Below are 14026 nucleotides of genomic sequence, written 5' to 3'. Positions count from 1 at the left end.
TGTAACTTGTTATCCTTTTCTGAAAAGGAGCTGGTTTTCTAGCTGACCTGTCCATATTCTATAATACCTACAAAATGCTTGGGAGAACCCCTAGGTACACCACACTCTGGAGAATCACAAGTAACAGTGATGACTTCTTGTTGTTTTACAGTTAGACCAGAAGAACATGTAAAACTTATCACAAACACAAAAGAAATATCCAACACTTTAAAAAATGCTTCAAGGATCCAAGCTGTACAAATCAACCACTCTAGCAAAACCTGCTGTTGACTCAATTATTCCTGTACAAGTGGGTAGCTGGAGTGCTGTTACTCTGGTCCTCTCCCACTAGACCCAGTGCATGAGCAGACTGTCAAACTCCACCATCAGCAAACAATTCCTCTGCCTACATGGAAATATTTTGCTTGGCTCAAGACCACAGGTACCTTGCAATTTTTAATACTTAAAAGTGCAAACATTTGCATCTTATTCAGAGGAACACCCATCACTGCATTAGCACTGGCCATATCCATCTAGTTCTAATGAGAAGCATGTGAAGGAAAGGGTGAGAGGTGGAATGGCTTTGTTTTCCCTGACATTGCAGGAGTCAGAAGCACAACCCTTCCCTGCACTCAACTCCTCCTAACTTCTATGCCTAAGAACAAAACTCCTTTCCCACACAGGGTTAAAGTGCTCCCTGCCTTCCCAAGCTGGGAAGCAGCAGTCCCAGCCTCAGGGGCAGATCAAAATGAGAACCCATCACACTAAATACAAACAAGACACCATGCTTGAGAACAGGCCTAGAAAACTCACACAGATTCACCATAAATATTAACCACACTGAAGTGAATTGACAGAGTTTGGCATTTAATAATATACACAAAGTATAGAGTTAAGCAGCATGAAATCCAGACATAGACACCCAACCACTAAGTTAAAAAAAATTACACATTTAAAAATAAGTTATAATCACATAGAAGTTAAAGGAGTGCCATCAAAAGAGTTTTAAGACTACTGTTATTGAATTTAAACAAATATACTAACCTTCATCAATATGTACAGTGCTTGAAAGCAAGAACAGCAGATCCCATCAAAATAAAAAAGACTGGAAGTTATCATACTATAAAAGCTTATTTAGTTCCATTGGTACATTAGGAAGCTATATACAAATTTTATAAACGGGCTAACAATGCACATGAAAGCACAAGTATGAAAGCATCAGCACTCTGAATTGAAATGCCTATCATTATAAATTATAAGGCAAACTCAGAAGTACAAAAGATAAATTTTAAATTCTTGTTCATTGCCAAGCCACAATAAGTATAGACTGGTTTCAGTGGAGAAGATAGGCCATAAGTTAAATTAAGAGATATTGGAATGGTCTTAAAAGAGATGGTCTTGGTAGTTAAAACAGATTCTGGTACATATTCCAACACACTTCTAACAAAATCAAGTCTTCTTAGAAGAACTGTAGGGGAAACAATCATGAAATATCTGCTGCCTTTGAGAACTCTCCTCTTCACTATGAGCACATTACATCCTTGCTCCAAAATCTGGAATGCCTTCTCCACATTCATTTCGCAGTTCAAAAAGTTCTTAGCAAGCAAAAAGACTCAAGGGTTCACGTTCCTATTGAAGCTCTGCTGTGTGCAGCAGAAATGAGCACACAGGCCAGCAGAAGAGCAGCTGAACATACTTCTTTCAAATAACCAACAATGATTTCATGTCCAAGAGTTCTGACAAAACTGAGATTGAATTCAGGGGGCAGAAGAAGCCATAGAGTAGCACACAATCTCAGCACTGCAGTGACAGGTGCCAGCCATGACAAGCTAATGCTTATTATTCCATAACCTTGTAGACAGTTGACATTAACATTTTCCTTCCTTAAGAGTACATTGCTGTTTAGACATTAAGAACTGCACTGGTTGTGAAATTCTCATCTTCCAGACCACTGGCTTTAGCCTGAGACTGCTGCTCAAGTCTCTCCACCATCTCTTTGAACTGCTCTTCATCTTTGAAAAAATGCACATACAAGTCTCTTTCCATCTGAAGCAGCCTATTGGACTCTAAAAAGCTTCTCTTTGACTTCAGATCTGCAGCCAGATCCTTAAGGAGACGACTTAGTTCATCTAAACGCACTTCCAGTTGGTGAAACTGCTCAGTAAGTTCCTAACAAAAAACAGAAGACAAAAATGTATTACTTTTCTATTGTTAATAAATTAGCTGAACTAAAAACATGAAAGATTTTTTGCTTTGAGAAGCCATTAATTTGTAATCAAAAAATAATAACAAAAAACAGAAACAAAGATAATAAGGGATTCCATTCAATGTATATAATTTTTGAGCTCCATGTAACAGAACTCATATTATCATATTATGCCAATGTAATTTCATTTACTTGTGGACCAGATGAGTTAAGACCATAAAAATCTGAACCTGACCTAGAGACATGACTGAATGACATTTTCTATCAATTACAAGTCTTCACTGCTAGTCAAGTCTTAAAAGGGAACAAAGAAAAAAAAAGCACAACAAAAAATCCAAATCAATCTTACAATTAAATCATTAAATACCAGCTACAACCTTCCCAGCTGGCATTCTTGTTATAGCTCAGTATAAGCAGACTAATCATCTACTTGCACATTATTCCCTTATTAAAGGAACTACTTTCCTTGAGAAACAGTAGCAGTAGATGCCAGATTTTAAGAAGTAACTTAAATCAATAGGAAGGTATTTTATTTAATAACGTGCAATCCCTAAATACATACTGTTCCAATTAGAGTCTCATTTTTAAATAAAAACTGTTCTATATGCTGTAAATTCATTTGACAGATGAATGTTAAATATATTTTTATGTAATTAACCAAGAAAGTATTACGTAACAGAAGATTTCCCTTGATGCATTTTTGAGGTATCTACAACTATTTAAAAACCCTAACAAGGTGCATTTAACAAATCCTGTTCCCATTTAAAAGATATTCTAAGCATAATACCTGAGAGCTGTGTAGCAGGATTGTCCTACTACAGCTGTCTTTTAAAATTCTGGCATTTTTATTTTGTCCAAATGACCCACCCATGGCCAGGCTTTTAAGGGGCCAAACCATACTATTGGGGTCTTAGAGGTAACAGGGCAGAGAGCCCATATGAAATGAAAAGCTATTTAAATGAGTTTTCCAGCGACACCCTACCCAGACAAAGGATCCCCCACACCACAGACTTACAGGAATACAGGACTGCACAAGCCTCTGAAAGAAATTCAGTTAGATGCAACTGTTTGCTCAGAAACCAAAAAATTATTACCTGCCAGCATTTATAAAAATCCAACATTAGCCAAGAACAATGTAAATGTTCAGCATCCATCATCATTATGTTAATAAATTTGTTGCTAATTAGTGGGGACAGTCTGCATGTCTAGAGCCTTCACACTACACTTTTATCAGTAAAAGAACATGACAAACAACGCAATAATTTGAAAACAATCCTTAAGGGCTTACTGGGCTCCGGAGCCGGATCTGATTCGTCCCACAATAGAGAGCAGCACGAAGGGCATCCACATTCCCCTCCAGGCTGGCCAAAAGGAGAGACTGCTCCCGAGCAGATGCTGCCAGCTGATCTTCTACTGTGGCACAGTCCTGCTTTAACTTCTGAGCCATCTGCTCCAGGCTTTTGTATGTCTTAAACAACTGTTGTTTTTTACTTCCTCCTTCCAGGAGCTGATACAGCCTGCAACAAGTGAAGTTAGACACACAAATATTTTAACTTTCCTAAGCACTCTATCATCATTAGTTAAGAGAACGTGTCTGTGTTGAGAAGCCAGAGGATGAGTAAGGTAGGTTCTGCTGAGGGCGCTTTTACAACACTACTTTGTCTCCCACTGATTTCAGGATTCCATCTATATATAGCAGTGATTAATAGGAATCCAAAATATTTCAATATCAAATTAGCAGCAATGAAATATTAAAGTAACAGTTAGTAAGTACATCTTGAATGCAAATAGCAGTTGACAGTGTGCTTTTGCCAACTATTTCCTGACACTTCAAGAGCTGCAAAATAAGATGGATTTTTTTTAAGTGCTGAATGAAAGCAGACTTCAACAGCCAATGAGAAAGAAAAACAATCTCTGTAACATTTTCAAGCTTACTGAAGTATTTCCTGTTTTCTATCTCTCTATGAAGAGACTGCTAAGAAATTCTCCAATTAGTTACAAGTCATGCAAAAGACAGAATTGCACACTACAGCAGAGTGTACCCTTACACTGCATCAGGAATGGGCTCAGTATACAGACAAGTTTACATAGTCCAAATGTTACTACCACCTCTGCAGAACAAAATCTTCAGGAGCTGATGCCCGATATAAAATCACACTGGCTTTATTAAGAGAAGGAGCTATGTTTCAGAAGTAACTGAATGTCTTTCAAGTGTCTTCTGTTTACAAAGCCCATAAGGTTTTTAAATCTTTCAACTTGCCTGCCCTTCATCTACAAAAAACAAAAGTAGCCAGAAGCATTCAGTGATTTGGAGACTTTATAACAAACCTGAACAAAAGTGTAACAAGCTAACACAAACACACAATAGGAGTAAAATTAATGCTGCCTAATTCTTCCAGTTATTTACTGTGCCTAACCACATCTAGCTATTACTTACCAAGTATTGAAAAAAAACCAAACACTTAAAGCACCATTCTAAAGAAGGAGGAAAAGTCTGACAGTAACACACCTATAATTATGCAATATATCACATCAAAAGGTTTAGTCTTGATGGAAGAGCAGCACTGCACACACCCTTAACTGTATCACCTGAACTTTGAGGAGACTTAATTATTTGGATGGTGAAAAACCAGACTCCTACATGGGCACCAGGGCACTCAAATCAGATGGCAAATCAAGCAGTAAAAACGAGCTGAACTCATGCCACAGTCCGGAGGAGTCATTCCTCTCTCCTACCACACGGGGGGTTTTTGCCGGCCATGCACACAGCCTAGGAAATCACTGCTGTTAACATCTGTATCTCTAGAGTATCAGGAGGTGCTAGATAAGACAGGCCTGGGTCTAAACATTCTTCATGCTATGGATATTAATTAGGAATGCTTCAGTAATATTAAAAAGACTGATAATTGAACAGTTTTTCCTCAGGCAAACCTGCAAAGAATTTCAAAGGACATGGAAGAAACAAGTTTCACATGTTGAAAGTTTCAGTTCTTGAAAATTCAAATTTCTAATTAGCTACAGCCAGCAAGTAAGAACTTGGCAGCAGGCAAGGCTTCCCTTGCCTGAGCCTTCATCTCCTCAGTATTATTTCAAAGCAAGTCCAACAGTGACTATAACACTTACCTGCAAGCCAAACCATCCTCTGGGCCAATAGCGCTCCTTGGCTTTGCCTGCTCACTCTGTTCAGCGATCGCCTGCAGTCTCTGCTCTAACTCATCAGTGCTTTGCTTCAGAGATTCTACCAAGTTCTCAAGCTGGCAGCTGAACTCCTGGTGTTTCTTCATTTCCATTTCACAGGCCAGCTGAATAAGTTCAAATGATGTTTTCTGTCTCACCAAATGCCTGCCTATTTTAGCTTGAATTGCAGCATACCAGTCCAGCTGAGCAATTTGGCGATCTAAGTATTCTTTCAGCACTGGTGCACTCAGAAGTTGTGCTTTCTTCTTAAGAAGGGGAAGCAGCTCTTCATTATTTATCTGAGCTATATCTTGTTTAATTGCTGAAATTTCAGCATTTAAACTAGATGTTTTAGCATCAATATTTTCCTGTTGTCCAGTGTCCTGCATAAAACAAAATATTTGTGAATTTCTTCATGGTTCCTGCCAAGCCACATCCCAAACATTTCCTCAGTTCATATAAAATTCATGTACTTATGTTACATTTAGCTACAAAATTAAATGAAAACTCCACAAGTAGTTTTACAGAATTTTACAAAATAATGCAAATACAGATGAACAAAGTAGATAATAAATATAATTTCTTTTTATCACAGGGTCAGGAATCAGTTTATTGTGTTAAAAACAAAAGAGCTGCATTTTTCTTTGCACCTGTTTCAAGCATGCCTAACTGAAATCTCACAAGCAAACAATTTTTTATACTCAGTCAGATATCAACACTGCTGGCAAAATCAATCTTTTTCAAATCACCCTAATCAATGAAGTCCTGTATACTAGTCATCCATAAATGAAAATATACAAACTGACATGATGCCTCAAGTTATTCCATGCCTGGCATAAGCAAACACTTTTCCTTTTATTAGGATTTCTTCACAAACTCCACTAACCACATCTGCCTGTCACTCACTTGTTGAAAGACTTCTGGAGCTTCAACTCTCAGATCCATTTATTTGGTACAAATACTCGAGTTGCCAGAGAGAGTGAACTAAAACTTTATAAGCTTATGCTAAGCAATATAGACAGGAATACATTTACCATATTGGCTCCCTGATACCACAAAACTGCAACCAAAGCTAAGATTCTGTTTACTGTACAAAGAGCCAGTTCTAATTTGAAAATTCAAAGTTAAACTCTAATCTAGAAAGGTACTATAGATTCTAGGATTTTAAAGGTAGTAATGCTGAAAAGTAGAATTAAAGGTACTCTACCACACTGAAGAACTTCTAACTATGGAAACTAAAGATATTTCACAAGAGCAGTTTTGTGAGCAAGACTAAAACTTCACAGAAGTGCAATTTCACTACATAAAAATGATTGAAATAGCAGTAACTCAGCAATTCCTTTCACTAGACCCTGTCGTGGAACTGGCCTGTCTGTTTAAAACTCCAGCACCTTCCGTCACCTTTTGACCTTACCTTGCCCAAGGGCTGCAGCAGGCTCTCTGCACACTTGATAGCTGAATTCATGCCCTCCTCTTCAGCCTGCAGCTGAATGAGCTGGTGCTGAGCACAAATATATGCTGCCTGGAGCCTGGCTATCTCTTGCCTCTCTTCACACATTTCATTGGCCTCATCAAAAGGGACTTGCTTGATTAAATCTTCAAGTTGAAAGATGTCTGCATGTGAATTTTCAGCACATTTAGGCATACCTTCATAAAAAAGCTTTTTTAAGTGTGAAGTAAGTGCTGCAGTGCTTTGTTCTTCCACAGACAAATATCTGTCCAAAGAAATTTGGGAAAAAAACAGTGCATGTGCATCTGACCCTTGTTCTGAACCTGAAGCAGTGAAGAAAGAGGCAAATTCCTTCACTGCAGCTATAAGAGACTGCAGTTCATTGTCAAGCTTATTATTTGCTGCAGTAAACACTTCCAGTCCTTCTTTCCATTCCTTCCGTGCTTCTTCCTCTCTGCCTTGGAACGTTTGTAACAGGTGGCTGTTTGTAGCAATCAACTGCTGGAGCTTATTATGCCGATGAATTTGAAGGGTTTTTAACTTCTGAAGAGTCTGAAGTTCATCCTCTAATTTCTTCACTTCCTCCTTGTCCTCCTCTTGGCTGCTGTTCATCGAACCTGTGGGCTCCAAGGTTTTAAGGACTTCATCCAGTGCATCTCCTTCCAAAACAGCCCTACCTTGCTGGAGAAGATTATCAAAATCTTGCAGTTCTTCTTCAGATACCACATTCTGCACATTTATGTTTCCACAAAACCACTCCAAAATTGATTTGTCTTCTGGAGACTCAAACATCCAGTCAAAATCTTCTCCATTAAGCTCATCAGCCTTTGGATATCCCATTTTTTTAAGAGTTTCCACAAAATCCTTTCCATAGCTCATGATGAAAATATTTTTGTAAGCAGAAAAGATCCAAATACATGAAAAAATCTGAGGTATTATTCCAGCTTTAATTTTTTTGCCATTTAAAATGAATATTCAGTATTTTAATAAAAAGAGTCTGTACAGGAAAAAGGAAGCGTCAGATCACAAAAAAAAACCAAAAAACCAAAAACCAAACCAAAAAACCTTGAAGGCAGTTTTGGATTAAAGTGGCTATTCAGAGACTTGACATCAATTTTAATTTCAGTTATCTTAATATATTTTGTTGGTCAAATCAGGACATATTTTTGTATCAATTACACCCCAGACCATTAGAAGCAGCTATGTTTTTCCTTAATTCACATAAGCTTATTATGGAAACAGTAGAGTATCATTAATTTAAAAGCAACAGGTATTAATACTAAGCAATTCATTGGCCTGCAAAAGTGATTTTACTTACATGGTTTTCTGCATATTCATTTAAAAAAAACACCCACAATTATATTAAATATTCCAAAATGACCAGGGTTTTCAGTTTGTTCTAAAAACAAAACTACAGTGATGTCACACAGCATTTCAAGATCTTGGTTATAAGGGGTTTTTTACCTGAACAGCAAGCAGAATTTTGTCTTCTAAAACTTTATTTTAAAGTTTCCTCTGAAAATGGAACAAGAAATGCTTTAATATATAAATACCTCAACATAAAACTGCAGATTTTTTTATCAATTATAAAAAATTTAAATTAAAATAAGTGTAAAAATACCCTTGTGAAAACGGTCACAACTTACATGAAAAGGGAGTTTGCGGCTCTTCTGTTTCCTAGCAGACAAGTAATCAGCTTTGGAATCCTAAAGTGTGTAACAGACAGCAAAGGATACAGGATAAGTTATCAATAGTCAGGAGGCCTTGACGCAATACTCCAGTAACACTAAGGGACTTTTTTAGTTTGATACTACCTAATACTTTGTTTCTAAAATATACATTTCCCCTGAGAAGCCCCCTCTGCCAGCCTGGAGAGCTGAACAAGTAAAGCCATTCCTCTAAAACTCCCCATGTGTCTGACTTAGCTCAGAGACCGCAGATGACACAGAATGTTGCGAGAATTCCGTGCCACAGGGCAGCGCCCCAAGCGTCCTCTGCCCTCCGGGCTCAAAAGGGCTGTCCTCAAAACTCATAAATATGGGTGCCAAGTGGATGCTGCCACAATCTTTTCAGTGGAGCCCACTGACAAGGAGTAATGGCTGTAAACTAAAACACGTTAAAACTTTAACATGAGTTCGGACTTTACGTTGAGGGTGGCAGGGCACTGGAACAGGCTGCCTGGAGAGGTCGTGAAATCTCCCTCCCTGGAGACATTCCAAAACAACGTGGACGCGTTCCTGGGTAACCTGCTCCAGGTGACCCTGCAGCAGGGCTGGACTGGGTGGTCTCCAAAGGTCCCTTTCAACCTCACCGATTCTGTGAAATGACGGACCCCCACACAGTCCTGACCGCGGCGCGCTGGGCCACTCCGGCACTGCCAGTGTCATCAAACACCACAAACAAGAGCTGGGGAGCCCTGAGGGAGCCCCCGCCATGGCCGGCCCCGCGCGGGCCGCACAAGTGGAGCCCTCAGGGCCACGTCCCGCCCCGGGGCAGCCGCAGCTTCCGGCCACACAGGGACCCCGGCCGGGGAGGAGGTCGGAGGGGAGCGGGGGCGCGGTGGCGGCGGCTGATCCCGCCCCGCCGGCAGCGACTCCCGAGCCCGCAGCACCGCTCCATACTCACCCCGGAGCTCCGCACCGCCGCAGCGGCGGCTCGAGGGGAGGGGAGCGAAATGGCGGGAAGGCTGAGGGGAGGTTCAGGGAAGCGCCCGCAGCTCGAACCGCCCGCCGCGCGCGCGGCGTTCCCGCCCCGCTACCCCCACCGCGCTTGCGCGCGCCCCCACTCCGCCCACAGGGCCTCCCGCGCACGCGCGTAGCTTTTCGCCTCGCGCGCGCTGCCCGCTCACGGTGACGTCATGTGGGCGTGGCTCCAACGGCCGGGCCGCGCTTCCCCTAGGGCGCTCGGCTGGGGCGGGAGTGCGCGGTCCGGTCCCTCAGCCCCCTCGGGCTCGTCCCTTCCGCTCTCCGCGGCCGTTGCTCGCTCATTTCCCTACCCAGCACACGGGAACAGGAGGATGGGGCAGTCCTGAGCGCAATTCATATCGTCCAGCTTTGACCGCTGTGCCCTTCAGCTTCCTTGAAACCCAGACATGGCTAGCGGCGGGCACTTCAGCATCCGTACCCAGTGTTGCTGCGTTGCTGGTTTTCACCCCTGCTTAGCCCTTTCGGTGGTAATTCATGGGGCTTAATGTCCCTGGATTTGCCTGGTGCCTTTTTGAACATGCTGACACATAACTTCTCAAGGCAACATCCAGAACATCAAGTGCTGCTTGAAAAGGCACTTTCCTAATTGTTTTGTAGCTCTCTCTAAAACCCATCGAATGATTCCTGGTATTCACATTTCAGGATTTGGTCACTGCCACTTCTGCATGTACCTTACCCGTGGTATTCATGACAATTTACAAAACCCCAGAGCATTTTCTTTCAGCTTTTTTCTCTCCAATTTGGAGAGTCCCAAAATTTGGCCTCTGTAGGGGCAGTGCTCCATTCCCCTCATTGTTTCAGTGCTCCATTCCCCTCATTGTTCCCAACATCTTCCTCTGAACCTTCCACAGCATCGCTGTGCCTTGCTCAGGGTGCGGAGACCAGACTGCACAGAGTCCTCAGGGCACGGGTGTACCAAGGTTTCCTGTGGAATCCTCATTTCCAGTGCCTTCCTTACAAAGCTCCCTGTTTTCCTGGCTTTTTGGCTGCTGCTGCCCATGAGGTTGCCAGAATGCTCTGGCCACAGATTGTGGCACCTCTGCATTGCAAAGCCTGGCTCTCAAACAAACGTCATGTAAACTTGTCACTAACACTCTGAGCATCCTTTATCAGCCACTCCTCGAGTTTAGCTGTCTTCACTTCCTCTTTACATTTCTCATGCCACGTTTTCTTGGGCTTCCCCATGTGCCTTGCAACAGCCTCCTTAAAGTTCTCATTGAGTCATACCAGGAGGGGAGGTTTTTGCCATGTTTTTCTATTTATGTCAGACATTTTACCTTGGCTTCTAGAACTGTATTTTTAAGCCTTATGGATGTTTGCAGGCTCCTTGGTTTGGAACTGCTCATTTAGGGTTTTTTTGGCATTTTCCCCCATTTTTGCATAAGTCATTTTCTTAAAATTGAGTATCTGTTTGCTTTATTTGTCTTGCATTCATCTTAGTGTTAAGTTTAATTATATTGTGGTGGCTACTATTGAGCAGCTCACCCACTAATAGCTCTTGAATTAGATCCTCTGCACTGCTGAAGACTAAATTCAGAATGGCATTTCTTTTTGTTGTGGTTCATAGGGCCAGTTATTCTAAAAAGAAATAATTTATTGTATCCAGAAATGTTATCTCTACATTTCACCCTGATGAAGCATTGACCCAGTCCATATGTGGGTGGTTGAGCCCTCCCACTACTTGTCTTAAACGTCCTGCTTCTCTAATCTCACTTAATGCAATTGTTGAAATGAACCAACGCAGGGAAATGAGCAACCTTGTAGCTTAGCACAGCTAAGGCAAGCTCATGTTAGGCTTTTTTGATCAAAATCGGCACCTGTATCACTTGCAAAATACAGAATGTTGGTTTCTGGTATAATGTGGTCTGTGCAAGACATTTTTAGACTAAATCCTGACCCGGCAGTGAGTTTTCATGGGCAAAAAGAGCTGTAGTGTTGAATTCCTCCCCATCAGATTACAGTCTGATCTGCAGCTGCAGTTTAGGCTGGCTGAATTTTCAAATCATCTTGCAGATAGAGTGCATTGTGTCTGTCCAACAGGGAAGAAACAAAAGCGTTCACCAGCTCATTTCATAATGCCCTGCTGTTTCAGTTCAGTCAGTTACTTGCACCAAAATGAACTTCTCCTACAGTGGTATTTTGCAGACTTGTGCTTCACAATGTTGTGGTTTGGGGTTTTGGTTTGGTTTGATTTTATAAATATCAGTGTAATTCATGTAAAAAATGCCTGTGTAAAAGCAAATTTTAAACACCTAGAAAAATTCCTAAAATTCTGCTGTCCAAAGGCAGCTCTGCCAATGAAGTCCACAAACACATCTGATAAAAGTTTGCCTGTCTATTGTCTATCATATTGTCTGCCTGGATTGCTGCAACTGATGCCTTCAGTTCCCCGTGTGGCTGCTTCCTCTACCTCCTTCCAGACTCACACAGCTATGATGTCCCACCTCCCTTGTGGCCTTTCCCAAACCTATCTCCCCATCTGTTCACCTGGGGAAGCAGCACTCATTTCATTCTGGAGCAGGTTTGGAGCCATGTCTGTGCTGGCCAGTGGCCACCTCTTGAAAACAGGGAAGAGCTCAATTTGGCCATGTTCAATGCAGGAAATCATTTATTTTTCTTTCTACCCAGACATGGAATTTCCATGTACGTTTTCATCATGCATTATTAATTGCAGGCTCCATTCTATCTCTGCTTTGTCAAATTTGGTGAAAATTAGCCAGAAGGTTCAGAAGTTATCAAGAAAAGGAGGAGGGGAACAGATGGACAAAAGAAGAGTTGACAGACAGCATGATCTCATAATCCCCGCTGGCATAGGAATTCAGGCTAGAATTGAAATATTTTAGGTCAGAACACTGTGCACTTAAAATTCTCATTTTGAAAGAACAAGCCTCTGAAGAGAAACAAATTTTCATCTGTTAGACCATCCATCAGCTCTTAGGGCAGAGATTAAACATACAAACATATCATCACATATCATCAGAATTTCTAACAGCCCCTTTCCCCACCCAACCTCAGACCCGTGTACTTCAGCATTTGCTTTTGCTGCTCCTTCTGGGTCAAGATTGTTTTCCTCTGATTCATCTTTTTTTTTTTTTTGGTTGTGTTCTTTCAAAACATAATTAAGGCTTACCTTACCCTTTTTTTCCATTCTAGGAGCAGTTGTTTTGCATCTGTTTCCTAGAACTGGAGAGGCTGCTTAGATAGCATATTGCCTTTACAAGCCATTTTATGGTGAATTCCAGCAGATTAAGGCATAAACATTTCTGGAAAGATGTCTGCAAACTCTGCAGTATTCCATCCTTACCATGTTCTGTTTGTTCCACTGCAAAATATGACATCATTGTGCCTGACACCTCAGAGAGGAGCTCTCAGTTCCCCATCGTCTGAGGCTGTCACAGCAGCCAAGGAGTGCAGTGCCACCACAGGCATTGCACTAAACCCTCCCACTGGGATACATCTGTCAGATGAAAAACTCAACCTTGTTTGCTTGCTACTGCTTTAGGGGTTTGTTTTGGTTGTGGTTTGGTTTTGAGGGGGGAAAAAATCAACACAGAGCAGGCAAGGAATAGGTTTTTAGCTTGTGAACTGCAACTGTACAGCTTTTTGATTTTGCATCACACTGCACTCTGCTCACAGCAGCAGGATTGCAAAGGTCCCTGCTGCAGATTGTTGGAACAACAATTAATCTTTGGAAACACCCTGTCCTAAGATGTAATTCATTGCATTAAGCAAAATTGTATTCTTGATCAAGCACAACTTTAAAGTGCCATGTGAACTTCTATCATAACAAAGTCAGAAGACAAGAATTTGGCACCAGCTTGCTTTCTTTGCCAAGTGCATGGACCTTCTCTCCAGAGGAATGGTAGATTTCATTCTGAGACCTTGTATTCCCAGAAAAGCAGGTCAGAGTGATTAGTGTCCTTCAGCTTTGTTGGATTCCGTACTGTAAATATACAAGAAGCTCCTACACATTCAGGCTACCACTCCTAATGTATTTAAACATATAATGCACAAAGGGATATGTTCTTTTTCCTAGAAAATTGTTTGTTTACTCTCCTAACCCTGTTTTGAATGAAAACCCTAATTTTCATCCTGATAGGCAAGGCAAGCCTCTGGATGTTTAGTGTTAAATTTGAAACATCCATTATTAGCAAAATGAGGAAACTTATTTTTCTTTTAAACAAATGGTATGATGTGACAAATATCATAAGCAGAGCTGTACAAATCATAAACTGTACAGGATTTACAAAAATAGTGCCACCACATTTATAATAATTTGTTTTTAATTCTTGTGCTGAGAAAACTGGTGCTGTCACAAAGTACAGCACTGCTAAAATCTTTTTACAGGTATTTTTTCTGTTGGAGATTAATTTATAAAAAGTTATTAAGTGCTAGATTGTATTTTATATTTATTTTGTGATAATGTTAATTGCAAAGAAAACTGTGATAGAAAAATTAGTTTACTATGCTTTGCCCATGAGTATCTTACTGATTCAGCAGCTCAGCTTA

At 41.0% G+C, this 14026-nt stretch overlaps 1 protein-coding gene across 6 annotated transcripts; it reads right to left on the bottom strand.

Annotated features, from left to right (window-relative positions):
* Positions 1 to 878: 878 nt before the first annotated feature.
* Positions 879 to 13699, bottom strand: HAUS3 (HAUS augmin like complex subunit 3). Of its 6 annotated transcripts, none has more exons than XM_074541659.1 (7): positions 12653 to 13699; positions 8459 to 8518; positions 8277 to 8327; positions 6777 to 7809; positions 5309 to 5745; positions 3474 to 3702; positions 879 to 2148 (listed from the first exon to the last, which is right to left on the bottom strand). In XM_074541659.1, the coding sequence occupies exons 4-7, from the start codon at positions 7689 to 7691 to the stop codon at positions 1882 to 1884; spliced, it is 1848 nt and encodes a 615-aa protein (XP_074397760.1). In that variant the 5' UTR covers positions 7692 to 7809; positions 8277 to 8327; positions 8459 to 8518; positions 12653 to 13699; the 3' UTR covers positions 879 to 1881. The 6 variants fall into 6 exon arrangements, with proteins under 6 accessions (XP_074397760.1, XP_074397759.1, XP_074397762.1 ...); XM_074541658.1 differs by lacking the exon at positions 12653 to 13699 and adding an exon at positions 9438 to 9595; XM_074541661.1 differs by lacking the exon at positions 12653 to 13699 and adding an exon at positions 9124 to 9348.
* Between the last annotated feature and the right edge of the window lie 327 nt (positions 13700 to 14026).

The sequence above is a fragment of the Zonotrichia albicollis genome, chromosome 5 (genome assembly GCF_047830755.1).
Source record: "Zonotrichia albicollis isolate bZonAlb1 chromosome 5, bZonAlb1.hap1, whole genome shotgun sequence".
Lineage (NCBI taxonomy): Eukaryota > Metazoa > Chordata > Aves > Passeriformes > Passerellidae > Zonotrichia > Zonotrichia albicollis.
Note: the sequence above shows the minus strand (reverse complement) of the source record. Positions and strands in the feature narration are given on the sequence as shown.

Bases quoted from the DNA above. Each gene is read 5' to 3' on its own strand.
- HAUS3 (XM_074541659.1), bottom strand. From the start codon at position 7,691: ATGAGCTATGGAAAGGATTTTGTGGAAACTCTTAAAAAAATGGGATAT. The intron at 5,746-6,776 runs GTAAGGTCAAAA...TGTTTTATGCAG, and splicing joins TGCTGCAGCCCTTGGGCAAG to GACACTGGACAACAGGAAAA. The intron at 2,149-3,473 runs GTAAGCCCTTAA...GTTTTTTGTTAG, and splicing joins AGATCCGGCTCCGGAGCCCA to GAACTTACTGAGCAGTTTCA.